Source organism: Plutella xylostella, chromosome 22 (assembly GCF_932276165.1).
Source record: "Plutella xylostella chromosome 22, ilPluXylo3.1, whole genome shotgun sequence".
NCBI classification, from domain to species: domain Eukaryota; kingdom Metazoa; phylum Arthropoda; class Insecta; order Lepidoptera; family Plutellidae; genus Plutella; species Plutella xylostella.
In genome coordinates this window covers 1,892,499-1,919,602 of record NC_064002.1, presented here as the reverse complement: position 1 = coordinate 1,919,602, position 27,104 = coordinate 1,892,499, and the positions used below count along the sequence as shown (strand labels likewise).

Genomic DNA, 27,104 nt, shown 5'->3' with positions numbered 1-27,104 from the left:
TAACTAGTCCAATTTAATTTTCTACACGAAAAAGTATCAAAAATGACGCAAAAAATAAGGTCCTAAATACATTTCACAAATTCATCTAATTAAGTGTCCGATCACAATATCTAGACCGGATACACACACACTGCTATTAAATATAGGCTAAGGCTTGATTAGCCTAATAGGAGGACTGCGATCATATACTATATCCTTTGTACCTGTCAACTTTTTAGTTTCCCCAAAAGATACATACGAAATTACTCTTTATGCCCAATCAACTTAGATCTTGCCTCAAAATTCCATATTCTACCTAATACATTTTTATTGCAAAACAAAATCAAATCCTACTCTTCCTTTGTCCTTTTGGCATAAAGAATAATTTCGCATGTCGTTACTTTTTTCACTGAACACCACTTTCACTTATAAAGTTATCACTGTAGTTGACAATCAGTTAGTTCACCACTGCGGGTTGGGCGGTAGGTACCCGTCCGGGTTTTGCGGCGGGTTTTGCGGCGCGGGGTAAGGCGGGGTCGCCGCATACCCCGGGGGGTAGTAGGGGGGTGCGCCGTAACCCCCATAGTAGTGGGAGTTGGGGTAACCTCCGTAGCCTACGCCGTAACCTGTAAAGGTAAAAAAGTTAAGTTTGCGTAATAACGATTGGACTAAAGGCGATACAATCATCTCTTATTTTTCGTTACTTAGTGGTAATCAGGTATCAATAGTTACAATATTCGAAACCTACGTTACAATAGATACAAAATAATTACTATCGTCATTATGAAAAATGTGTTAATATTACCAGAAAAAAATCACAGTAATTATAAAAATAATCCAACTCACCAGGAGGATACTGCGCGTACGGGTTATCATGGCTTGGAGTGCCCGGGTACGCCTGCCCGGGCACGGCCATGGGCGGCACCTTGGGCTCCAGCCCAGGACTGGGCCCTGAAGGCACTGGACCGCCCATGTGAAGAGGCGTTGGCGCCTTCACCGCGCCCATGGAAGACATATGCTCAGGCCCCAATAAGTGAGGGTCATGGTGCATCGGGTGACTCATCAACCGCGGGTTAGGGCTCAGCCCCATCGGTGGGACCGCGGTCTGTAGAGGATCACTCTCCCTCGGCTTACTATCTGACTGCCCGAGGAGACTAGTCACGCTGTGAGACATAGGTGCTGGCTTCGCGTTTTGCTCGGAAACGTCTATTTTCGTTGGGGATTTCTTCTTTCTTCCCGCTTTCGTTGGCGGCCGTTCTTCTGTGGGTGAGTAGGATTGCGTGATGTTGTCGAGATGCTTGCGGAAGGCCGGCGCACTGTCTTGGTTCAATACACTGGCAGTCTTCTCTAGTTGGCTGAGCGAGGACTCAGCCGCTCGACTGGCTAATCTCTGGTGCCTGTAATTCTTTAGTAAATTAATTTTCGATGCCTTAGCATCGTCCGGTGATGGCCTATCGTCGTGCATCATGGTTCTAGAATCTTCTACAGGCGGGCGGGCTTCTTCGTGTGATGATTTGACTTCTATAGGCGGTGATTTTGAATCGTTGCTTTTAGTGTCGAAGGCATCTTCTGAAGGTAACTTCTCGTCTGTTGTTAAGACAATCGGTTCGGATGGCTCTTCGCTCTTTGCCTTGTCGTTGACGCTGGAAGACTTATTCTCCTCTACAGGTTTAGACTCCTTATTACTAGTATTACTACTCTCACCATCCGTTTTTTCTTTTGTTTCATCTTTCTTCTCACTAGTTTTTGTGCTATCACTGCCCTCATCATCGTCACTGTCAAGTACTTGAGTATCATCTTCGGATTCTGCCTCTTTATCACCTTTGTCATTTTCGTCTTTTTGTTTCTTGACCACCTTGGTGATGCTTAGAGAGCCGGGTAGGTTCGGGCGAATCATTCTGCCCTGTTGTATGGGTAGTTTCCTGGCCGTGTAAGACCGGATTTCCCCTCCCTGTATCCTGCCCCGGATGTCCCCCAGTCGGCCGGGCATCATGGGCCGCACTATGCGGTTGGGTCCCATCATGTTGGGCCGGCCCAAGACGCGCTGGAGGCCCGGGCGTGGACCAGATTTGGACGTGATGGTGATGGCCGAGTTGTTCTTCAGAGAGCCCGGTATGTTCGCTGATGATGGGCGGCTGAGAACTGTAGAGAAAAAATCAGGTAATTAGATATAAGCACGGTATAAAGGAATTTATATGAATAGTTTGCCTTCAGACTATTTCATAGCTCATTTACTTCAACATTGCAAAGAATATTTTCTGTTGCTCTTTTTGCCCTGTTTCTTGTTGTCTAATCTACAAGCCGAAGTAAGAGCACGTCTACGTCTACACTACATTAAATTCAAATACGCCATGACTTACAAGCCACTTTACCCACAAAATCTACACAAAACAATCTCAAAAATACTAACTTTTCTTCCCAACCGCCTCCTTCCCATCGGCCCCCTTCTGCCCGAGCCCCTTCAGCGAGGTCTTGATGGCGATGATCTTGCCGGACTCGAGCTGCATGTAGATGCCCTTGGGGCTCTTCAGCACCATGACGCGCTGGCCCGCCTTTAGCACGATGTTGGTCTTCTCGGCAGAGTTGGTCGGGATTACGACGTCTGGTGGAGGGAGTGTTGGTTAGTTGCAATTTCATTAATTAAACGTGGGATTTTGATACTATTTGAATTGAATACCTTGCTTGTATTGATAGTGAAAATTTCGCAAACAGAACTTATCACAATTAATCAGTGTATTTGCACGCAGTTAACATTTACAGATTGTAATTTCGATTGTCTACCTTTTATTATCATCATCATCATCATCATCATCTATCTATGTCACTTACCAAGAGGCGACCCTCCTTGCGGGGTGAAAGAAGTGGCGGGGGCGAGGTAGCACGACATGCTACACACGTAGAAAAGTGTGCCCGGATTAATCTCGCGATAGCTTGTAACTATTTCTGACGTAAGTAAAATATTATTCTATGAGTGTTCCCGTAAATGTCATATTTAGCTTTAAATTTATAGTTTGACAGCATTAAAATTTGGATGTTTACCTTCAGAGTATCTACCAATTTGAATTTATTTATGTTTATTTTTATTTATTTATTTATTTATTTATTTTACCGACGACGACCGAATGGCGTAGTGGTTAGTGACCCCGACTACTGAGCCGATGGTCCCGGGTTCGATTCCCGGCTGGGGCAGATATTTGTTTAAACACAGATATTTGTTCTCGGGTCTTGGATGTGCCCGTAAAATGGCAATAGGCCCGCCCCCTATTACATTGGGACTAACATACACTCTGGCGAAAAGTGGGTGCAGCAATGCACCTCTGCCTACCCCGCAAGGGAGTACATTAGTACAAGGCGTGAGTGCGTGTTTTTTATTTTTTTATTTATTTTATTCATTTAATAGTTTACATTATTGTTCTACTAAATAATGTGACTTAAACCTAGTAAAAGTTTATCTGCACATCAGATTACATTGGTGTTACTTATAAATTACGTTATACCTAATAATACCCTACTATTTTTAATAACATAGTAAATTTAATAACATATTTAAAAGTGTTTTATTTTATAAATCAATTTCCATGTCACTTTCATGTTCACTCTCTGTTTGAACTTGTTCATCGTCGTCGTCATCCTCATCTTCATCATCGTTTTCATTAACTTCAATTATAAATCTAAGACAAAAACCAAAAAACATTATACCTACTTTGAAGTATAATGTACCAGAGTACGCCAGTCATATTAGTTCAGTGTACACCTATAATATTTTATGTTTAATTTACATTAAATTATAAATAAACAATAACATACCTGTCCAATACATCGTCAAATACTCTATCAGATTTATAATATTCGTCTTAATTTTTTATGACATGGTCGTCACAATTTCTCCACTTTTCAGGCGAATAATTAGAGAAAAGCAACTCTAAGTCTTTTATCTCTTTATCTAAGTTAGAGTCAATCGACGTTCTTGCGAGCTCGCCTTTCACGTACCGCCACACAAGTTCAATAGTATTTAATTCCAGGTGGTATTATGGGGGTAGGCGAAGCAGGATATGACCATTTTCTTTCAAAATTTCATCAATTTTGTAATTTTTCTCTGTGTTTTGCTCATTAATTACTTTCATTAAATCACATAAATTTTGGTTGCTTTCCTAGTTACAAGAACTGACAACTGACGCACTGTCATATTATGGACTCTTCGTCTTTGTTGTTTACTTTTTCGTATCTGACTGCGCAGTACCAACCTTTAGCCGCGTAGCATGACTGATCCGGTACGCTGTTCTACAAGAAGCCCCTATATTGAGACATTATACGATTTGTTGTTTTTAACGTTATTTTGTTGACGAATTATAGATACCTAATAATAATATTAAAAAGGCCTCAACACCAATCCTAAGACTAATGGTCTCAGGATCAATGATCTCATGTGGGTCGCACTCAAATTATGACAGACTATATAAGACATGTTGCCGCCTCGGCTGCGCGGCCGAGACTGCCGTAACAATGACATGCAGTGCACGCGTTGCCCTTCACCGCTGCCCCTCCCGCTACCCGCTGTCGTCTTGGGTACCTCGTCCCCTCCGCGTCTTTCACCCCGCAAGGAGTTGCCAATCTATAGTGGCAGTGTCAACTCAATCAACCCACCTATCCACTCACAATTTACACCAACATCTCGACCATTTAACACACTACCTATATCTATGTCACTTACCTAGAGGCAGCGTCATTTCCTGCGCCGACATGCCCTATCTGCGCCACACGTCACTTTGGACGCTCATAACTCCTCAACCAATAGAGCTATCTACACACAAATTATACTGACAAATCCACCATTTAACACACTATCCACCTATGTCACTTACCTAGAGGCAGTGTCATTTCCTGCGCGGACATGCCCTGTCTGCGCCACACGTCGGCGGGGATCCAGCGCGCGCCGTGCTGCATGGGCCGCACGGACGCCACCGGCCGCTGCACTATGGACCCGTCTGCTGCTCTATGCCAAGTCCACCTTACCCATGTTTGATGCGAGTAATTGACGAACTTCAGACGCTTGTAACTCCGCTACTGACAGAGCTATCCACACACTATTTATACCGACAAATCCGCCATTTAAAACACTCTATCTATCCCACTTACCCAGTGGCAGTGACATTTCCTGCGCCGATTGATGCGTCTAATTAACGAACAACTTTGGACGCTCATAACTCCGTAACCAACAGAGCTATCCACACACAATTTACACCTACAGATTTAATAAGCTACCTAAATATGTCATTTACCTAGAGGCAGTGTCATTTCCTGCGCGGACATGCCCTGTCTGCGCCACACGTCGGCGGGGATCCAGCGCGCGCCGTGCTGCATGGGCCGCACGGACGCCACCGGCCGCTGCACTATGGACCCGTCTGCTGCTCTATGCCAAGTCCATCTTACACGTGTTTGATGCGACAAATTGACAAACTTCAGACGCTTATTACTCAGCAACCAACAGAGCTATATAGATACAATTTACACCGACAGATCCGCCATTTAATACACTATCCAGTGACCAAGTAACTTACAACTTTAGACGCTCATAACTCCGTAACCAACAGAGCTATATAGACACAATTTATACCGACAGATCGAGCATTTAATAAGCTACCTAACTATGTCATTTACCTAGTGGCAGTGTCATTTCATGCGCGGACATGCCCTGTCTGCGCCACACGTCGGCGGGGATCCAGCGCGCGCCGTGCTGCATGGGCCGCACGGACGCCACCGGCCGCTGCACTATGGACCCGTCTGCTGCTCTATGCCAAGTCCATCTTACGCGTGTTTGATGCGTCTTATTTACGAATTTTAGACGCTTGTCACTCCGCAACCGATAGAGCTATCCACACACTTTTTATACCGACAGGTCCGCCATTTAATACACTATCCAATGACCAAGTAACTTACAACTTTAGACGCTTATAACTCCTAAACCATAAGAGCTATCTATACAAAATTTACACCGACAGATCCACCATTTAATAAACTTCCTAAATATGTCACTTACCTAGAGGTAGTGTCATTTCCTGCGCGGACATGCCCTGTCTGCGCCACACGTCGGCGGGGATCCAGCGCGCGCCGTGCTGCATGGGCCGCACGGACGCCACCGGCCGCTGCACTATGGACCCGTCTGCTGTGCGGACTGTACGGTATGCTGTTGTGGGTTTGGGGGCCGCCGCTGCTTTCTTTTCTAGCTCGTAGCTGTGGGGGGGGAGTAAGTTGAGTTGGTTAGTGTGGGGTGGAATGATTACTGTGATGGGGTGACTTGTGATGCCCAAAAATAGCATCATAAAATAAATAAACAGATTTTAAAACATTCACAGCTTTACACTGCAGTACAGTCTATGCATCGCAACGTAACACCAGACCATCCCCAATATCTTCACAGCACTAAACAGTTTTCTACTCCTATCGAACAGCAATGACTGATGCTGGAATGGTTCATGGTTCCTTGCTGAGCCAGTCAGGGTCACCAATCACGAGTATTTGAGTCTTATACCCCCTTTAGTGGTCCAAGAGAGAAACTTAAATTATATAAAAATTCACACGTCATTCTGAACAGATTAACTACACAACTCACCCCCTCTGAGCCAATCTCTTCTCAGCGCTAGACAGTTTCTTCTCCTTCCTATCCACTAACAGCGACTCGTGTTGGAAGGGCTCCTTGCTGAGTCTGGTCCCGAGCTGGGCGATGATGCCTTGCATTATCACGTCTATGTACTTGTCTTTGTGCTCTGATAAGTCTTTCGCTTCTGATTCCTGCGGAGTTAAGGGGAGTTTTTGGTTTTTATTAGTATAAAATGGCTTAATTATTAAATATGTATATGTATGGGTAACATAGATAAATCATCATTTATTTATAGTGCTTCATTACTCTGATCCAGCTCGCTCTCCAGCAGTGAATTAACGGTTGACTGATAAAAGACGTTAATTCCTTGTACTCCTGTGAAATAAACAGCTGCTTACTGCATAACGCCTCGATGCTAATTTACTCCTTATGATATAAAGTAAAGTAAATAATATGAACATGGCGACCGGACTCCAGCAAATTCTACCTAGTATTTCTGTCAATGTTCTTTCTTAACCCACTTATACAACGGCCGCCATTTTTTATTCCTTTCTTTATTTGAGCGTGTTATAGACACACATACATGTCGACTCTACTATAGTAGACAGTGTTTGCGAGGCTTATAATTTTGTCATGTATCATAGCCTTCTAAATAACTAGGGATATATATATATATATTTTTGCACGTTAGTTTAAAATCGTCTTTCTTTCTTTAAAAAGTTTTTGTATTATTTTTAAAATGTTATAGAGTTCATGTTTGTAATAGATTTCTTAGTGAGAATGTCCTAGGAGGTAAATTCACCTAGATAATTTTATTTAATTTATAGAAATCTTACGATGTGTTTGCCTCTGTTTGTACTCCAATAAATAAAATAAAATAAAATTAGTTACCTTCTCGTCATTGTCGAAGCACAAGTTGGTGATCTACTTCATGGACAGTACGGCGTCGGGGTTACACTCGTCGACCACGCGGTCCGCCATGCCCTGCTTGTTGATGTAAATGTCGACTCTACTACAGTAGACATAAGGTACCTTCTCGTCATTGTCGAAGCACAAGTTGGTGATCTCCTTCATAGACACGACGCGGTCCGCCATGCCCTGTTTGTTGATCTGTCCCTCAACGGATGTACATGTCGACTCTACAATAGTAGACATAGTAGTTACCTTCTCGTCATTGTCGAAGCACAAGTTGGTGATCTCCTTCATGGATACCACGCGGTCGCCATGCCCTGTTTGTTGATCTGTCCCTCAACGGATGCACATGTCGACTCTACTATAGTCTACATTAGCTGAGGCGCGGGCCTTTTCGGTGCTTGACAACAACACACCGCTATTACTAATAAGATTATATTATATAAGGATTTTATTTGTTATTTACTTTTTTTTTGTGTATTTTCTTGTGGATTTTTGGTGTGTGGTGCTGGACACCGAATAAATAATTTTCATCTTTTTATCTTTTTTTTATCATTAGTTACCTTCTCGTCATTGTCGAAGCACAAGTTGGTGATCTCCTTCATGGACAGCACGGCGTCAGGGTTACACTCGTCGACCACGCGGTCCGCCATGCCCTGCTTGTTGATCTGTCGGTCGTAGATCTTCTTCTCGAGGCAGCAGTCCATTACGAAGCGGTACACGAAGCAGGGCTTCTTTTGGCCGTATCTGAAAGGGAAGGGGAATTTGAGTTAAATTGTTACAATAAACCTCGTTGTTTAACTGTAAAATTTTACACGCCATATTATCTACATACAAGAACCTTGATATTGTTTAGGTGAACAAAAGATAAGTTTTCCACTCATAGGCTCATAGTTGGTCCTTAGGAGACAATTTGTACTTTTATGTATGACCACGAATACCTAGCTCACTAGACCCACGATCTATGGCAGGAAGCTGGTAGTATAATTAGATGAAAAAGACTGAGTACATAGTGTTGTTGGTTCTTAGGAGACGCCTATATCGAGCAGTTATATTTAACCCGATTGTAGGTGATATGAAGAGACTTATGAATGTAGAGGAAGCGAAAGGGGTATGTCAGGATCGTGGCAGGATCCATAGTCTCTGCCTATCACTCTGGGAGACAGGCGTGAGTATGTGTATGTATGTTGGCTAATGATAACGATGATCGGTTACTACTAACCTATAAACCCGACAAACAGCCTGCGTGTCGTGACAAGGGTTCCAACTGGCGTCGAACACGATAACTCTGTTAGCTCCCACCAGGTTGATACCCAGAGAGCCCGCTCTAGTGGATACCAGGAACAAGTAGACGTGAGGGTTAGCGTTGAACTCGTTTATAAGCTTCTCTCGTTCAAGCGCGTGAGTTGAACCGTCCAGACCTGGAAGAGAGAGTTAGAGATTAACGTATGGGTTCATGCGTAAGCATAATATAGTTTGGGGTAAAAAGATAAGTTTTTTGCAGTATTTCTTTAGATATTTAACATGTGAACCTTTCGGATCGTTATCTACATCGTAAGCTTCATGCTTTGCTATAAAATTCAGATCAGATTATGATATGTAGGTAGATAGTCAAAAGAAAGTACTTACGATAGTAGTTAGTATTCCTTTGCCATAAGCAGTTAGTACCAGGTATATAGTTTCTTTCTAAAAAGTCCTCGATCAAATTCAGCGTAAACAAACTCTGACTGAACAGCAATAATCTGTCTCCTAATTTTATACTCTCGTTTAGAATGTAGAAGAACAACTCCATCTTTGCCGAATTCTCAATTATTCCAGGTATGTAATCCTTTAGTAATTCTGCCGCCCAATCATAAGTTACTTCTTCGGCTTTCTTCATGATAGCTAATTCTTCTTCTCTTGTGACTTTCTCTTCTTTTTCACTCTCTTCGGAATCTGACTCGTTTTCTTTAGATGTCTTTCTATCTTTTCTTCCTCGCGGCTTCGCTTTGCCTTTGGGACCTCGTTTGCTGTCTCCTTTTTTAGGCTCTTTACCTTTACCCCTCTGCTTTCCTTTCTTAACGGGTTCCTCTTCCGATTCAGAATCGCTTTTAGCGGCATCCGTTTTAGACTTCTCATCCTTCTTTTCTGCTACCTCCGGTTGAGATTCTTTTATTGCCGGTTCCACTTTCAGGTCCTTTTTACTTTCATCTTTTACGATCTTTTTCGTGTCCAAGTCTTCGATTTTGACCTCACCGTCCGATTCTGATTTCACTTCAGTTTTCGCTTCGTTTTTGAGTCTATCAACTTCAGTTTTTATGATCGGCCAAGAAGTTACAGGACTGCCAGAGCTTCCCAAAGGAGGTTTCGTCTCCATATTGCCAAATCCTTCATACGGAGGCTGGTAATTATTAACAGGATCTGCAGAAACTTGGTTGGGAAAGCCAGAAGTATTCGGCTGATTATAATTGAAGGCGGGATTTTGATACGGCACTATGGGAGCATTGGGAGGCATTTCTGTTTCAGTCTTAACAGCTTCAGGATAAGTATTCGCCGGTTCATTTTTGATAGCCGCTTGATCGCTTGGCATGTTGTTCGGTGTTTGTCCTTGAGGCGTATTGGGGAACCCTGGATAGTTACTGGGCTGTGCCCCATACTGTGGGTTGTATGGAGCCGCTGGGTTATTATATGTTGAGTTCCCAGGGTATGGTGCTGGGTAGGGTTGGTTAGGGTAATTCTGCGGTGTTTGAGGGTACGAAGGCCCTTGGGTTGGATTAGCGTTATTATAGCCAGGGTAACCCGGCTGGTTTTGGTAGGGGCCTTGTTGGTACGGAGGTTGTTGGTTTGGATAGCCTTCTTGATTGTTAGGGTAGGGTTGCATGGCGCCAGGGTAAGCCTGGTCAGTCGGCCTTGGGGGGTAGTTCGGTGGGAATTGCTGCCCGTTATTGTAATCTGGGGGCGGCTGGCCTTGCGGTCCTTGGTTATTTGGATACTGAGGGTTATTATAATACCCTGACTGTCCGTAGTAGTTGCTATTATTGCCCCAGTAGTTTTGATTGTAATTAGGATCTTGGTTGTTCTGTTGCGGGTATTGATTCGGGTAGTTATTTCCGTATGGCGGTTGTTGGTAGTAGTTATTCCCGTAGTTCTGGTTATAACCTTGGTTTGGAGGGTAGTAGCCAGGTCCAGAGTTCTGATAGTTTTGGTAGGGCGGGTAGGAACCCTCTTGGTTGGGTCCGTACGGGACGGGGGGTCCGTAAGGCTGTCCGTTCGGTGCGAATGGGGGGTTTCCGTAGTTGTTCGGGTCTCCAGGCATCTTTGGAGGTCCGGATGTGTTTGGTGTTATAGTCGCCGCAGGTTTCTTTGGCGCACCCTGAAACCAGAAAAGCGGAATTGAAATAGGGACTAAATTATGTACATATTTACTGCAGAAATACTACTTCATAAAACCTTTGTATGTCATAATTATTTTAGTATGTCAAATAGATTTTACTCTATTTTGCAACCAATAAGACACATTCATTTTTTTGTAAGCTAAGGTACTTCACGCAGATACACAATACACAGACGCGTAAAACACCTTTGTTTTGTTCTTCACGGCTTTAAAACACAACAAAACCATCATTTTACGTAACAGTTAAACTGTCTATCAAAATAAGTCCAAATACCTTAGCCCCCCGTGGCTTGGCTTGTCTCCTCGGCGGGGCCCTACTCCGGGCGGCGCGGCCCGCCTTGGTCCCCCCCGAGATCCTCCAGGTCCAGGTCATCATCGACGGCTAGCTACTCGAGGTCCAAGTCGCTTTTTGGCATAAGTCCGCCTTTGCATACCCATAGTCGCCTTCTGGCATAAGTCTGCCTTCGCATACTTGTCTTGTGTTAACTTTTCAAATGTTTGTACAATATTCTGTTGTGTGTGCAATTGAGTGTAATAACAATGCTCATACCTTAGCCCCGTTAATATTTAGTAAGTACACCTAAATGCCCCTTTCCAATGTTTTACTCTGGTTCTACAACCTACTCCTACCTTTATCTATCTATCTTATTTTTGGAGATCGCGATGAGACCGGCATTTCTGTATCTGTATCATTTAAGCTATGTTTTATTATTAATACCTTAGCCCCCCGTGGCTTGGCTTGTCTCCTCGGCGGGGCCCTACTCCGGGCGGCGCGGCCCGCCTTGGTCACGCCCCCGAGCTCTTCCAGGTCCAGATCCTCTTCTATCGCCGCGTTGGCCTCGCTGCGCTTGCGCAGGAAGTTGTACAGCACGTCCGGGTGGTTCCAGATCTGTGGGGGAAAATGGACGCTTGGTAATAGGCACAATAATTATCTATATATACAAAACTAAGGTGGGCCACCTATGCGTGAAATACCTATGGCATGACTAGCTATTATGCTTAAGCCACCCAAGCTCACGCCAGAAAGCCAGTAGACGACCTAGGTTGCTTATTACTTCCCGGAGGGACCCCGGAGATCCGAGGGGTTTTGATCGTAGTGTCTCCACGCCTTTGCAATGTAACAAGACATGGGAAGCTGTTTCATAATGCAACTTCTGCACAGAAAAGTGATGGAGATTTTAATGCGATACCTTGCAGCATATGGCGAAGGCCTTGAGCGGGTTGGGCACGGCGGCGACGCGGACCACCTCGTTCATGAAGCGCTCGTACAGCTGCCGCTGCAGCGCCGTCAGACGCACTAGAAGCACGAACTCTTCTTTTTGAGGAAGTGTTGATTGTAGGACGGCGTGGGAGCGTCTGTGGTGGGAGATGAAATAAGAGTAAATTAATTAAAATAATAATAATATTAATAAGATAAAATTATTTAATCTAACTAAATTTATTTATGCAAATGCTAAGTCCTCCTCCTTCCTTCTCTTAATAGAAAATTGCTGTGCCCTCCCGGGTCCATAATGATCGCTTGTTTATTATTTTAACACCTTATGTAACACTAATTATGGAATGCAATAAAGATTTGAATTTGAATTTGAATTTGAATTTGAGAGGAAATGTGTTATTTGAAAGAGTATGTTAAGACTATGAGCACAAGTTAATAAAGGTGATCAATTAGCAGATCATATTCGCTTTACTAAACGAGGTAACCGATTGGGTAGACAAGTTTTCGAGTGGAGTGTTGTTTATTGCGGTAACAGTCAAATTATTCACTCCAGCTATTGATGGTCCCATGAACTTAGATAAGTAGCTGTGTATTGTGACGTTCTTTGAAAGAGGACTTGACTATGTTGAGCGTTGGACGATTATTTTACGAGTAGTATCGATTTCTCTGTATATTGGCCATTTCAATTATATTGTATGTAAAAAAATCTATATTTTAAAAACAACTACATACCTCTGCACGAAACCCACAAGCAACGAATGCAGCACATGCGCCCGATACCGCATGAGCCTTATATCTTGAGGCGTAGAGTCTATGCACTGTCCGTTCTGGATCGGTCGCTCAAACATGTTGCAGAACTCAGTCTTAGATCCGAGGTAGTTGGGCCGCACGAAGTCGACCATGCACCAGTATTCTAGTAGGTTGTTTTGGAGGGGGTAACCTGTTGAAATAGAGGTTTTGTTAGTATATTATTCAGTGTTGACATAGTAGTGTTGTGAAGTGAAAATTCCTTACGCAACAACGCTTATGTGTCAAACATCTGTCAGAACGATACAAGTTCAAGTTGCGTCAGTTGTGACAGGCAAGAACAGCGTGGGACGCCCTCCAGCCCGCTGGATCTCAGATAGGTGGCCGGTAGTGGCTGTATGAGGAAGGACGATGTCAGGACAGACAGTGTTGTAGCGGTCCTTGTGACAGGCCAATTTCCATCAAAGGCCGCTTACGTGTTTTGTTGTGTATTTCGTTGATGATGCTTATGTGTTGGGTTGTTGATTTCATAAATATGTGTGTGTGGAGATAGGACTGTGTGTATAAATCTGAGCGTGCGTACTATTTCGGAAACATTAATCAGATTCCTTTTACGTCAAAAAATATTTTGTATCATAAGCTTTGACCAAAACGGAATATATTTTTTGCATTCGTCTTATTATGTAATGGTGTAGTAATTGGTGAACATACCTACATAAAAAAATACATACATACAGAAGAATTGAGAACCTCCACCTTTATCGATTTCGGTGAAAAAGAAGACGACTGTTTCCGATACTAACCAGTGAGCACGACGCGTCGTTTAGTCCGCATCTGTTTGAGTGCATACGATATATTCGAGTGCGAGTTCTTGATGCGGTGGCCCTCGTCGCAGATCACCAGGTCCGGCCCAGGCTTCACTAGCGCCGCGTACATCTCTGTGGGTGTGGAAATAAGGGCGATTATGGAATGTATTTGTGGGGATGGAAAGGTGCACTGTTGATAAAATATAGGTCGACATTTCACAACACACTTATATCCATGGAAGTAATAATACAACAGGAATGCGCACTCACCAAAATGATGCAAACAAAAATAGACCTAACCAATTCACCTTAAGATTTATATTTGAAGTGAAAGAGGCCGCGAGCCGATAGAGAGGGTTACCACAGAGCCCTTCCTCTCTTTCTAACAATTGCCAGGATTTAGTTGTGTAAACTTCAGTAGATTTTGTACGAAGAGAGCTATGCAAAAAAAATATTAAATTAACTCATAGACTACTGTATATCATATCATTTTCAAAAACAAATTTGTTATAAATCATTATAAACATGTAATTTTAATGAAATATTTGGTATTTGTATGAATAATAATATCATAAAAAATATTGGTAGTTTTTCTAAATACTTTACGACAAGACCGAAGTTGTCAAGATGACGGATGACGTTTATACTGTTGTGAGAGACGTTATGGTTAGGGTTACCATTCATTCGTACTTTTGAATCACTTTCCATTAATTAGGACCTGTTTCATTCAACTTTTTATTTTATTTTATACCTAAGTATCATTAGGTATTATTGTGGCTGTTATCTTATAAGGCTGGTAAAGAGTTATGAGCTGTTGATTTTTTTGCTGATAGATATGAGTATTATAAGATAATTTATCAAGCTTAAAACCGGCGGAAGCACTTAGGTTGAGATAATTTTTTTTAAATCTTATGATTTTCATCAACTAGACTATGTAAACGGAACACCCACAGAGTAAACACGTTTTAGGTACATAGTTGCGTTTAATGTTAACCTGTTTTGACACTTTCTTGTCAACACTAGACCCAACTTAATTTTATTTACTTGTATTATACTTATTATAAAAATGTGTGTTGTTTGATTTCGCTCATCTTATTATTTACGTCACGTCAATCCTAACTCTCTAATTAAAACCAGTCCATCTTAGTAGAATTTGGTAAAAAGACAGATTGTTGTTGCTAGTTCAAACCTTGGGAATATCTAATTGATATGGAAAAAAAACATATCAATATTACATTGCAGTTTGCGCTGCAACAACACATTTATACAAATTTTACTTTCACCCCATTTGTTTACTCAATTGTCATATCACCAAAATACATTCGTACCTATATTGCAATCGAATTATTCGAATAATAGGTGACTTTGAGACCATCGACACCTATTCGCGACATGATAGATTAGAAGTGTTGTCTTATGAATTACCTAAAATTATGGTCACCAAAAATAGAAAGAGATGGAGGGCTCCGTGCTGACTATCTCTGTCGGCTCCTTTATTCGGTGCAGTGCGCATTCCTGTTGTATTATTACTTCCATGCTTATATCTCGTTAAACATTTTGTCACTTTTGATATGGTAAAATTATATCATGTAGGTATCTCCCCCTATGTCGACTAGTAGACCACTATTCGGATTGTTTAAGAACCTAGCAAACAGGGATTTAATTTTATATTGTAATGCAATAAGTGAACAAAATAATGAATCTCGAAACATTTATTTTGGTTGTGTATATGCGAAGTTGGTGTAATGCTCTAAGAATAAAATATCAGCACATACCGTCCAACAGTTTCTTCTCTTCACTATTAGGCTCATCTTCTTTCTTTTCTTCTTTCTTAGCGTCGTCGTCGACCTTCGCGTCTCCATCTTCCTTGTCCTTCGTCTCTTCTGACAGCTTCGACTGGTTCGTTATGTCCGAGCCCTGTGGCATTGGAACAATATTAAAACTGTGATATGAAACACAGACAACAATATAATACAGAACACAGAGCAAACCGCACACCATTGGTATTCAACAGTGGGGAGTGGTGATAAGAGCGTTATAAGACGTTAATGTCATTGATAAATAACAGTACGAACACAATGCTACCCAGCTAATACACGTATCTATAACGTCTATAAATTCCGAACATTAATTTGACCAAAGCCCAACAATAAGCTAAATCCACCCTTGATTTTAAAAAAATTCCTGTCACCCACCTGCGTATCATCATTCGCCAGCTCCGGCTTGTCCTTCTTGTCATCTTTGTCCTTATCATCATCCTTCTTCTTGCGCGTCTTGCGCGGCTTCTTGTCCTTCTTCATGCTGAGCAGGCGGTACAGCTCGTAGCCTATCATGAGTACGCCGCCGGTTGTCGTCCAGTCCTAAAGGGCAGAGAAAAGGTTTACATAACCTTCTTAACTATGAAGACATAATTATACTAGGAGCTCTGCTTCACTAGGCTAGGACGCCATGGCGACAACCTATCATAACTGCTTTGATACGTCGCTGGTGAATATGATGGCCAGTGCAGGGTGTCTTATATCGCTCAATAGTGTAACTTTTTGGATGGCTAGATAAGATACGTGCACCGTACATGTCTATTGGAAACTCACCTATACTAAGTATATGAAATGGGTGTAGTCATATATTTTTCTTTTTTATTTAGTTTAGGAGTAAACATTACAAATAAATTATACTCTTATAGTAACGTAGGATACCTATCCCAAATCAACTTCTATTATTATTACTCACCTTGACAACTTTAGCCCTCATCTGCAGAGTCTTGTGGCTGTCGTTCAGCACGTATATGGGGAAGTTCCTTGGCCGCACCTCGCCCTGCGCCGCTAGCGGGTTGTTGGTCGGGTCCAGAGGGAGCCACTTGTTGAACTCTGCCACCTGGGGATAGAGGACAAATTTAAACTTGCGTTTAGAACGCATACAGTTATAGAAACACTTAAATATGACTGCCAATACGTGTCTTGGTCACTGTTACCTTCCTAGAGACGTTTTGAAAACTATAGTTGTACCAGTAGTGACAAACAGAACGGTTCATATTGCTAATAAAAACCACTACCTATACAGGGTATTGCAAATGTGGTAGGTATAGTAAGCCGAATGGGGGTGCATACTTCACAACAAAGGAGCTACCCTCTTTCGGCTTAAAATAGCACCTTTGCAACACTCCATATAACACTAATATCTCTAGCGACAATAATAGCAGAGGTATTTGACAGTCACTTGTTTAGGCGTGCCTCCATGCTACCCAGTTTGGTTTCCTAAACTAAACAGACACAAATAAAATACTTATCTTTCTGTAAACACGGACACGAATAAAACACCTATCCACATAGAACTAATCCACCTACCCAATTCTGCAGCGTATTAATCGGCATGATACAAAGCACGGTCTTGGACGTGGTGTGTCGCAGGAATATGTCCGTAAAACACACGATCTGAAGAGTTTTGCCCAGCCCCATAGAGTGCGCCAATATGCAGCCGAAGCCCGTGGAAGTGGCGAACCGGTCGACGGACTCTATGATGTTGTCGAATAGGAAGCGGACGCCGCCGATCTGGAAGGAAAATGATGGTTGGTTATGGGTTTTTATAAAGGTTCTCGGCGATTAGATTTATGTGAGAATTTCATGTACAAAAAGGAAAACGTAATGTATCGCTGTTGGGTTGCGACGTTATGATATTTTTTTTGTGGATTGAAGTAGGCTGCTTTTAGCCTGATATTCCAACAGATAAAAACTTTATTACGTTAACTGCCGGTTTCTATAACCTATCTATCTATAACTGGTAGTTACTTTCATACGATTTTGACAGATTGTTACTTTGGATTATGTCAAAATCGTATGAAAGTAACTTACAGTTATGGATAGATAGAGATATAGAAACTGGCAGTAAGTTTACCACTGCACAGGTAGCATTTTTAGGTCCCCATGGAAGTGCGGGGGAAGGTGCAGAAACCAGGCGACTTAATTTCTCATGGGCGCTATCTATTGCAGCAATGACGCAGCCTGATTTTAGTGTGTATACGTGCATCCGGGTCATCTCTCGGTTGTACCACACAAGCTGGTCTGTGACGTCATACCTGGTGCGGCTTGATGATCCTGGCTATCTGCGGCCGGAGGAAGATGTCCTGCTCGCTCTCCGCGTGTCCGAGGCTGTGACGTCATACCTGCTGTGACGTCATACCTGCTGTGACGTCATACCTGCTGTGACGTCATACCTGCTGTGACGTCATACCTGCTGTGACGTCGTACCTGCTGTGACGTCATACCTGCTGTGACGTCATACCTGCTGTGACGTCATACCTGCTGTGACGTCATACCTGGTGCGGCTTGATGATCCTGGCTATCTGCGGCGCCAGGAAGATGTCCTGCTCGGACTCCGCGTGCCCGAGGTTGATGAGCACTCGGCCTTGTTCGTCTGGTAAGTTGTAGGCGTCGTTCACGTGGAGACCTGCGAAGAATAGGATAAATTTTACTACTGATGGTCAGAATACTAAAGGTCTGGGCAGCCAGCGAAGCCGGGCGGCACCGCAACGCAAGAGTGTGATATTACTGTAACATAACGAGTTCTCGAGTGGAGATGCGTATGTAATAGCATGCGTAGTACGTGACACTCTCCGGCCCGCTTGACTGACGACGATATTATTCAAAAAGCCGGTAGTAGCTAGATGAGCAAGCAAGACCGAAGACAGAGTGTTGTAGCGATCCTTGGGAGAAGCTAGTGTTTAGCTGTGTGATGATTACGGGTTTATGATATAATCATGACTTTGGTTTGGCATTTTTTTACATGTTGCATATCTTCTCAAGTGAGAATAGAGTATCGTATAGTCGTTTGCAATAGAATCCAACAATCATGTAAACAAACCAAATTGTCACGATTACTCCGTAATCACATACATTTGACGATCAACTATGAACATAGTCTGATTTCAACGAACGCACCATTGTTTTCACATTATCTTCAACACGATTTAACTTGTATTTATAAGTTAAATTTGTTAAAACATTTGCAACGTAAAAATTTCGAAGTATTTGACAAGCTGTCATCTTAGTTTTTTACTCATTGAACTCTATAAGTCATTGAAAAGTTAGTGTTGTTCGTAATCTGAAGTTATCTTTTAATTTTAATTTCATAAATTATTTTAATTTAATATTATTTGAATACAATAAAAAATAATTTTCAAGAGCTTAATATAATTAACCAAAACGAAAAAAGGATGAGAAAGAAATGAAAAAGCTCGAGGGCTTTTTAGACACGGCAAGCGATGACACAGTGGTTCCATTTATAATTACGGTCACCGGCGACACTTCTGATAGTGATGATGAAGAAGACGAAGATTTAAATTTGTTTTAATAAACACTTTTTTATATATAATCTTATTTTATAGTCTATGGCTTATATATTTAATCTAATTAGAACACTATGACATCACTATGGGCATAAACAATACGCGGTCAATGTCAGTCCGCCATATTTGTTTACATGATTGTTGGATTCTATTGCAAACGACTATAGCACTTTTTATGCTCTGTCCAGCAGTTCAGAGTACTATTCTTAGTAATACAAATGCTGTAACAAAACAAGGTCCATACCGGAGTTGTTTGGGTCGTCCTCTGCTTCAGGACTAGGGGGCACTTCCGAGTCGGACAGCATGATGCAGTCATCCGAGTCCGAGGAGGAAGACGATGACTCCTCGCCGCTGCTGCTGTCCACTATCTCCACCACCTGCAAGGAAGGGAATAGGGATATTATTGTCTACTTCTACACTATATAGGAAATTCAAAAATCAATATGGATATCGTTTGAAAAGTTTATCGCGTCACTGATTATTAAAACGACAGCAATATTAAAATCCGAAGTTGACAATGTGTTACCCCCTGTTATGTGTAACCAATGTGTATTTTGAATAGCTATGAAAGGGAGGAAAGTGGAGGGAAGTGATGGAAAAAGGATGAATTGTAGGTTAAGGTTGTGAAAGTGGAAGATAGTGAAAGGAATATATAGGGAATTGTAGGGGATGGAGTGTAATAGATGCAATGGGGAGAGGAAAGGAGTAGGCAAAAGGTGTGGAGTATAGGAGGTCAAAGGAGATGGGTAATGTGAACCATATTATGCTTTCGTATCATTGGTCAACTCTTGTGTACCACGTTATCATCATCACCCACTGTTGGGTATAGTCCTTTTTTGTACCTTAATTTTACCGGTCTCTCATACCCAGGACTAATAAACTCACCTCTTTCTTATCAGTCTTCTGTTCAGGCTTCTTCGGCGGCGGCCCCGAGGTGGTGGCCTTGACGCGGGTCACCTCCACCTGCCCCTGCTTCATGGTCGTCTTCTTCATCTCTCCGGACGGGAGCTTCACGAGCACCGTGTTGGGCAGGCTGTGGAGGTGTGGAGATTAGTGCTGGCTCAAAGATAAAGCTTTGGATTTTATATATCTATTGAATGTTTATTTAGGTAATACTGCCATTGCCACTCTCATAATGACATTTTGAACATGATGGTCATGACTGGTAGTAGAGCTCCTTGAAAGTTTTTATTAAGTTTTGGTAATATAACATCAGTTATCTTGTTGGAAGGGCAATCGTACTACTAGTGTTTGAGTGCAAACTTCGTTTAAACTTATTCCAGAATGAGATGAAGCTTACATAACTTTCATGGTTTTGAAAATGATATTCAATTTATTAAAAGGTTTATTATGAATGTGGAATATACAAAAGAGGTACCTACTTATGACAGGACGGTCATTTTGTGATAGAGACGTGCGAAATGGTAAATATAACGTTATAGGTACAAAAGGACTTATAAAAATAACTCACTTGAGTTTGTTGCCAGCGACACCCTTCTTCAAGATGGACGACCCTCCCTGCAGCAGCGACATCGTCTTCTGATGCACCTTGTTCTGTCGGTTGATAGCGATCTGCCGTTGCACCTGGTCAATAGACTTTGTTTATTTCAAATATTCATGGCTAAAGTTCATGGTATGTACAAGAGGGTATCTGACTACTAGAACTATGAAACGATCGAATTGTATAGTGGTTACGTGTTTAGTGACCCTGACTGCTATGCCGAAGGTTCCAGGTTCGATTCCCGGATGGGGCTGATATTTGTCCTTAGGTCTTGTTAAATGTTTGTGTTGTGTGATATCTTAGCCGCCTGCCAAGCATGGAGATTATGGCGAAAACTCTGCCTGTCGTATACTGGCTGTCTGTGTGTGTGTGTATATTTTTTATTTATTAATTAATGTTGAATTTACTTAGAAGTTAGGTACTGTCCATTGGGAAGGGGTCTTTTATCTTAAGAGAAGAATGGAGAAACGAAACTTGCCAAATTAATGTTTCAACTAAGCCCTCTCACCTCTCTAATGATCCTCTGCTGCTCCTGCACTCTGGCCAGACGCTCGGACTCCTGCCGCTGCGCCGCCAGCGTGGACGCGTCCAGCTGCTTCTCGTCCATCACCTCGCGGATGTTGCGCCGCACGTTGAGAGCTCCCGCCTTCTTCTGTAATGAGGGGTAGGGGTTGGTTATAGTGGAGTGGAATAAGGAGGTAGAATTTAAGTTTTTCATGAGATACTATACAAGTTGTCCCGTAAATAGTGGACCAACAGAAAGGGGGTAACTCAGGGGGTCAGAAGAGCTAGTAGGGGGGCGCATTTAAAATGTGACAAAAATTCTCTGTCATATCTTCAATGCGCCCCATGCTACCAGCCCAGGGGGTCCAAATTGACCCCGTGAGTCACTGGGCACCCATTTACAGGACACCCAGTATTTAATGTGATATTGAGCCCATGATGAGTATTTTCCCAAGTAAATAGACTACTGTATTGAAGCTACATTGTGTAGATACTTTTTGAGTTCCAGCTATTTTAAATCGTCACTGCCCAGTATATAGGAATAGGATTCCTTAGAATTTATTAAAATTGTGGTTTTGATACAAGTTAAGTAAAGCTGTCTAAATAGGTAATTCTTATTTCAAAATAATAAAATTGCAGTACTCACATCATCATCACCCTCGGCCTTCTGTTCCTCACTCTTATCCTTATCTGCATCCTCCCCTTCAGCCCCTGCAGGTTTCTCACCCTCCGTCGCATCTTTCGCCCCTTCATAGTCCTGATCTTGACTGGTCTCCTCCGCCTTCATACCAAGAAGTTCCTCAGCAGTTTTCTCTGTACACTCACTGCCTTCCACCTCAGCCAACATTTCTACATTTGCCTCTCTGTCCATATTTCCTTCGTTTAATATGTCATTTATGGATAATGTTTGAGGTTCTTGTGAATTCTCTGTCTCCTCATCACCCTCCATTTCTGTAGTTTCATCATCTTCAGGTTCTCCGTCTTCCTCTGCCACAGTATCTAGGGGATCTTCATCCACACCTTCATCTACATCTGCAGCCTCAACTTTCTCAGTATCTTTTTCCTTCTCAGGAGGAGGACTCTCTTGCAAAGTTGGTTTTTCCTCCACAACCTCTGCCTTGGGTGGGGGTTTAGCGGGACTAGTTTTCTTTCTCTCCACAATATCCCCAGTCTCAGGGTCGATGTAACTTTCATTCTCCTCGTCCAACTCCTCCACAGCACTCGGGTTGACCACAAACTCCTCCTCCGACAGCCCGTCACTGTCGGACTTGGCCTCCTCTTCACTGGAGAAGTCAGCTAGTTCTAGGACGTTATTGCCAACGAGACCGCGGATTCTGATGCCCGTGTCCTTCTTGAGCCTCTTGGTGAAGTCTTGGAAAGTTTTGACGGCTTCCATTTTTCGTTTCTGGCTCATGGCTCGGGGCCGCGGCGCGGGCGCGGGGCGGCGCCGGCCCGCCGCCGCCGTGGCCGCGTAGTGCGCGCGCTGGATCCTCGCGATGGTGTCGTCATCGTCGTCGCTGTCCCACACCTCATCATCAGACTCTTCAGACTTCATCCCCTCCGACCCCTTCATACTGGTCACCAGCTTCTTCACGCCAGCATTGTCCATCGCACAAACTGACTGCTGCGCGGAGGCTCTATCTTCGAATCACTCTCATGTTCACGAAACAACAGCAAGAGTCAACACTGTATTTACCGGATAACTGAAGCTTTTACAATAGTTGTTAACTAAAACACTGAAGTAACTACACATTCACACAGAAATTAGCTAGAAAATCAACTGATTTCGGCTACAAATACATTGAAATTTTCGCTCAGATTTAAGTTCTTTGTAGCCGTTCCCACAGGACGCTGAAACAATAAATCCCGAAATGAAAAGCGCCGGATGATCCATAACACCAGTCACTGAGCCGATTGATACCGTGTATCAACAACAAAATACATTGTGTTTGGTACTTTTAATTGTCAATAATGCGAAATAATTTCTGCAATTATTAGGAAGCCATTACCCACAATTAAATTCGACAAGCGTGTGTTTACAAAAATTGTCAGAAGATGTCACAAGGAAATGTATAAACTTTAACCTTTTCATCATTAAGGTTGTTAATTGTATAGGGATTTCTTGAGCTTAGTGGGTGATTTACAGAAGATCGTGTTATTCTGTCAAAGTAAATACATCCGTATTGCATTGTAACAAAACGATAAAGTTACATGAACTTAATTTGATCCTGGCAACATTGTTTATCGATTTTTGCCATTGTCTATGGATAAAGAATGAATGAGTGTCCGAGGATGAATGAAGGAAAGTCTGTGGTGCAAATTTTATTTTTGTTTTGTCAAGTGCTAAGGTGAACGTGTACGCGTATGCTTAAAATACGGATTACTATTTGCTTTAATTTTTTCACGTCGTCCGCGGACAGTTTCAGCCACACGATCGTATGCGCGTGTTTTGAAACTATACAAGGCCAAAACGCAGAGGTTGGGACTGCTCGCGTATATTTTCAAATTAAAATGGTGCCATGATTTACTTGAAAGTATACAAGGCCATTACGCACTAATCGCGTATATTTTCAAGTAAGTTGGGCCAAAATTATGGCTTGAAAATATACTGCAGCAGTTACCACTGCGTACTAATCGTGTATATTTTCAAGCGCCAAGCGGCAATGCGAGCACTTGAAACTATACGTGATTAGTTACCAGGTAGCCCTTTTGAATTGTTGCTCTCTCTTTCTTTCATGCGAAATAGTAATAAGTCTATTGCTTTCTAAACATTGCATCATCATTCCGCACTTGGCATTAATTTCGTAACGTGTTTTTTGTTTACACCGTAAGTTAAAAAGTAAATTGATATTAAACTGTAGAACTGTTGTTAATAGTAAAAATTATCTCATAAGAGGGTGTAGAACAATTCATAAAAGACAATTACGGTAATTCAAAACTTGATGAAAAATATGTCTAGGTCTATAGGGTAATACCTACTACACTCACGAGCAATGAATAAGTCCAAGTAGCAAAAAGTCAACACCAAATGACGTAATTTTTTTAAACCATTAAATTTAAAATTTGATGAAAATTTACTATTTTAGTTGGTTATAATAATATTTTGATGCGCTGTTAAATGCACTTTAATATTGCCGACGGCGTCATTAAGCTAGTCTTATCCGTTCAGGAGTGTAGTAGGTATTACTCTTAATTCATTTAAATAATAAGATATTTTATTTATTTATTTATTTATTTATAAAATATGGAACGCCAGCAGTTTACACAACACAAAATACAAAGATAAATTAATAGGTAACAATTTCGTTGCGAAAACCATTTATAGGCGTACACATCCTTTTTAAAGAAATTATCTTAAAAACAACAGAATATTAAAGATGGAAATAAACAATATAACAAACATTAAAATAATTTGTAGCAAAACAAATTGAAGGAAAAAATATAACTATTATAGCAATTATTTCTGGCATATTTTTTTCTTAAAGATATTAAAGGAGTCGTGAAAGATGTCAATGTTTAATTTATTATTATACATGTTATAAAGATCACATAACCTATTGATTGGAGAGTGGGATCCAACATTCGTGCGAGCTTGGGGTCCACTGAGAAGTTTCTTTATGGGATATCTTGGAAGGTGATATGGAATTGGGAAAGAGATAGATGCAACAATATCAGGACAGTCTAATATATTATTTAAAGTTTTATAAAGAAATATTAAGTCATGCGTTTCACGTCTATTTCGTAAAGAAGTCATTTTAAAGAATTTTAGTCGGTGCTCATAAGGAGATCTGTGGGAAATATTACGGGATATAAAGGCAAGATGGCGAGTGAAAGATCTCTGTATGCTTTCGATTCGTTGTGAATGTATTGTGTAGGAGGGGCTCCAAGCAGAAGAAGAGAATTCCAGGTGACTCCGCACTAGGGAATTAAATAATAAGATTTTGGTTTCGGACTTAAATTCTTTGCTATTGCGTTTAATAAATCCAAGCATTTGTGCAGCCTTCTTGATAATATGGTCGATGTGGGATGAAAATTTTAGTTTGGAGTCAATGATTATGCCAAGATCTCGAATTTCAGATACTTCAGTGACTATATCGGTCCCAAGAAGATAATTGTTGTTAAAAGGATTTCGTTTACGAGTAAATTTTATATGAAAGCATTTTTGAGCATTAATAGACATATCATTGGAATGACACCAATTTAAAATATTATTGAGGTCATTTTGAAGAAGAGTACTATCCTGAGAAGATGTGATTGTTCTATAGATTTTAAGATCATCAGCAAAAAGAGATTGATTACTATGTTTAATTTGGTAAGTAAGGTCGTTAATGAAAACTAAAAAAAGAATAGGTCCTAAGTGCGAACCCTGGGGAACCCCTTATTAGTAGGTATGCTTACTTGCAAGTATGATTGCTATAAATATCAATTTATCAATCAAATTAGAGCTTGTTCATCTTCATTTATTATCATTTTATAGGTATGACAGGCAGAACAAGTCAATTGTAGTCATTTACATTTACCGAAATAGTTAAGTAAATTAGAATCAGCATGTAGGTATAAATTATATGCGACAAGTACGCCAATCAAGCAATATGCGTAATAGCATTGTATATTTTCAAGTACGATTCAGTAAATCCCAACTTGAAAGTATACGCGATTAGTACGCACAAATCGTGTATATTTTCAAGTAAAATATTATTTTTTTTCACTTGAAACTATACAGTGCTAGTACACTATGGGTGCGTTCTGGCCTTGTATAGTTTCAAAACACGCATCGTATGCACTAGTACTTCTCAAAGCTATACAGGCTGTCCTACTTTACAGGACTACTTAAATAGGGCATTACCGAAAGGCAATCTCATAGCCTATCTATTATTTAATATGCTATGCTTCAAAGAATATTTTATTCTCATGATTGCTCTTTCCATGGGTACAGAAAAATCTACCGATAGGCTGACCAAGCCATATCGAAACGAAAGGTATACACAAATTTTCTATTTAAATATTATATTTTTGAAAAAGGAAGATTCAAAAAATCTTTACTTTGAATAAACTATTTACTTCGACTTCATGGAGCCCAGTTGATATATGTATCAGCAGAGCCAAACTCTGACAGGGTTACCTTTAAATAACACAGAGTTTTCTAAATATTTATATACATTTAAATAATTATTTGAAACAGAAATTACTACATAAACATCATATTAAGCCGCTGCAGTCAAGCGTTGCTCACGAACTCTCAGGCGACGTTCACGTTCAAATTCTTTCATACGAAGGACATAACTGAAACAAATATAGTGTAATTATATTAATTCTGATGTTAAAGAAATCTTCAAACTTCTATATTCACTAGACTGAGTGTTCAGAATTATTGGCAATTAGGAAAAAGTATTGGATAAGGTATGAGACAAGAGAAGTGGAGACCCATACAATTTTCTTTATGTACTAGCATTATAATGTGGTGTAAAATATAATATTTCAACCATAAACTTACTCTTGATGTTCACAGGATAGGAGGGCATGCTTCTCATGGGCACATTTGTAAATCATTGGCATATTCTTATAGCGGCATTGTTGGTATTCCATCAAAATGTGAGCACAATAATCACGGTCTTCAGGAGGGATGCGGCAAGATATTAGATCTTCTTCCTTGGCAACCATAACTGAAAAATAAATAACTATAATTAATATTATCGTCTTTAGCATGTAAATTTTAAGTTAAATTTTAACTTTGACATAACCTAAACAATTATGTAATGATAACAACAACTATAAAAACGAATCATTCTTGATAATTTCCTTGTACGAGACACATAAAGAAACTAAATGTCGGAGTTTTGCAACTAAATATGCCATCGTACGTCTACAGTATTAAGATTAAATTGAAGTTTACCTCTGGGCGTACGCTCATAGCCAAATCCAGCGTTTGGATCAAATGTGGGCTCATCGTCCATGGAAAGACCCACATCACGGGCATTAAAGCTTCCCAGCATTTGACCCATGATGAATTGTTTAATATCTAAACCAATTCACGATTTTTTAGGTCACAATTTGAGAAAACTGAGGGGAAGAAGACAGAAAATGTTTTGATTTCTACCTTTGCGTTTAGTTCAGTTCTAGTTGTCAT

General features: G+C 41.2%; 2 protein-coding genes across 2 annotated transcripts; both read right to left on the bottom strand.

Moving 5' to 3' along the window:
• LOC105396504 lies at window positions 1-23,055 on the bottom strand. The gene is made up of 22 exons (XM_048629019.1): window positions 21,624-23,055; window positions 20,982-21,125; window positions 20,444-20,556; window positions 19,858-20,005; window positions 19,217-19,349; window positions 17,944-18,074; window positions 16,976-17,179; window positions 16,362-16,505; window positions 15,827-15,991; window positions 15,407-15,548; window positions 13,629-13,763; window positions 12,811-13,018; window positions 12,053-12,218; window positions 11,581-11,751; window positions 9,119-10,841; window positions 8,712-8,910; window positions 8,053-8,236; window positions 6,590-6,768; window positions 6,017-6,210; window positions 2,390-2,581; window positions 826-2,121; window positions 1-605 (listed from the first exon to the last, which is right to left on the bottom strand). Exons 1-22 carry the CDS (start codon window positions 22,584-22,586, stop codon window positions 442-444), a joined length of 7,098 nt encoding a protein of 2,365 aa, XP_048484976.1. The 5' UTR covers window positions 22,587-23,055; the 3' UTR covers window positions 1-441.
• A 3,061-nt stretch (window positions 23,056-26,116) lies between these two features.
• LOC105384362 (NADH dehydrogenase [ubiquinone] 1 beta subcomplex subunit 7) lies at window positions 26,117-27,100 on the bottom strand. Its single transcript, XM_011554590.3, has 3 exons — window positions 26,871-27,100; window positions 26,472-26,640; window positions 26,117-26,260 (listed from the first exon to the last, which is right to left on the bottom strand). The coding sequence occupies exons 1-3, from the start codon at window positions 26,977-26,979 to the stop codon at window positions 26,182-26,184; spliced, it is 357 nt and encodes a 118-aa protein (XP_011552892.2). The 5' UTR covers window positions 26,980-27,100; the 3' UTR covers window positions 26,117-26,181.
• Between the last annotated feature and the right edge of the window lie 4 nt (window positions 27,101-27,104).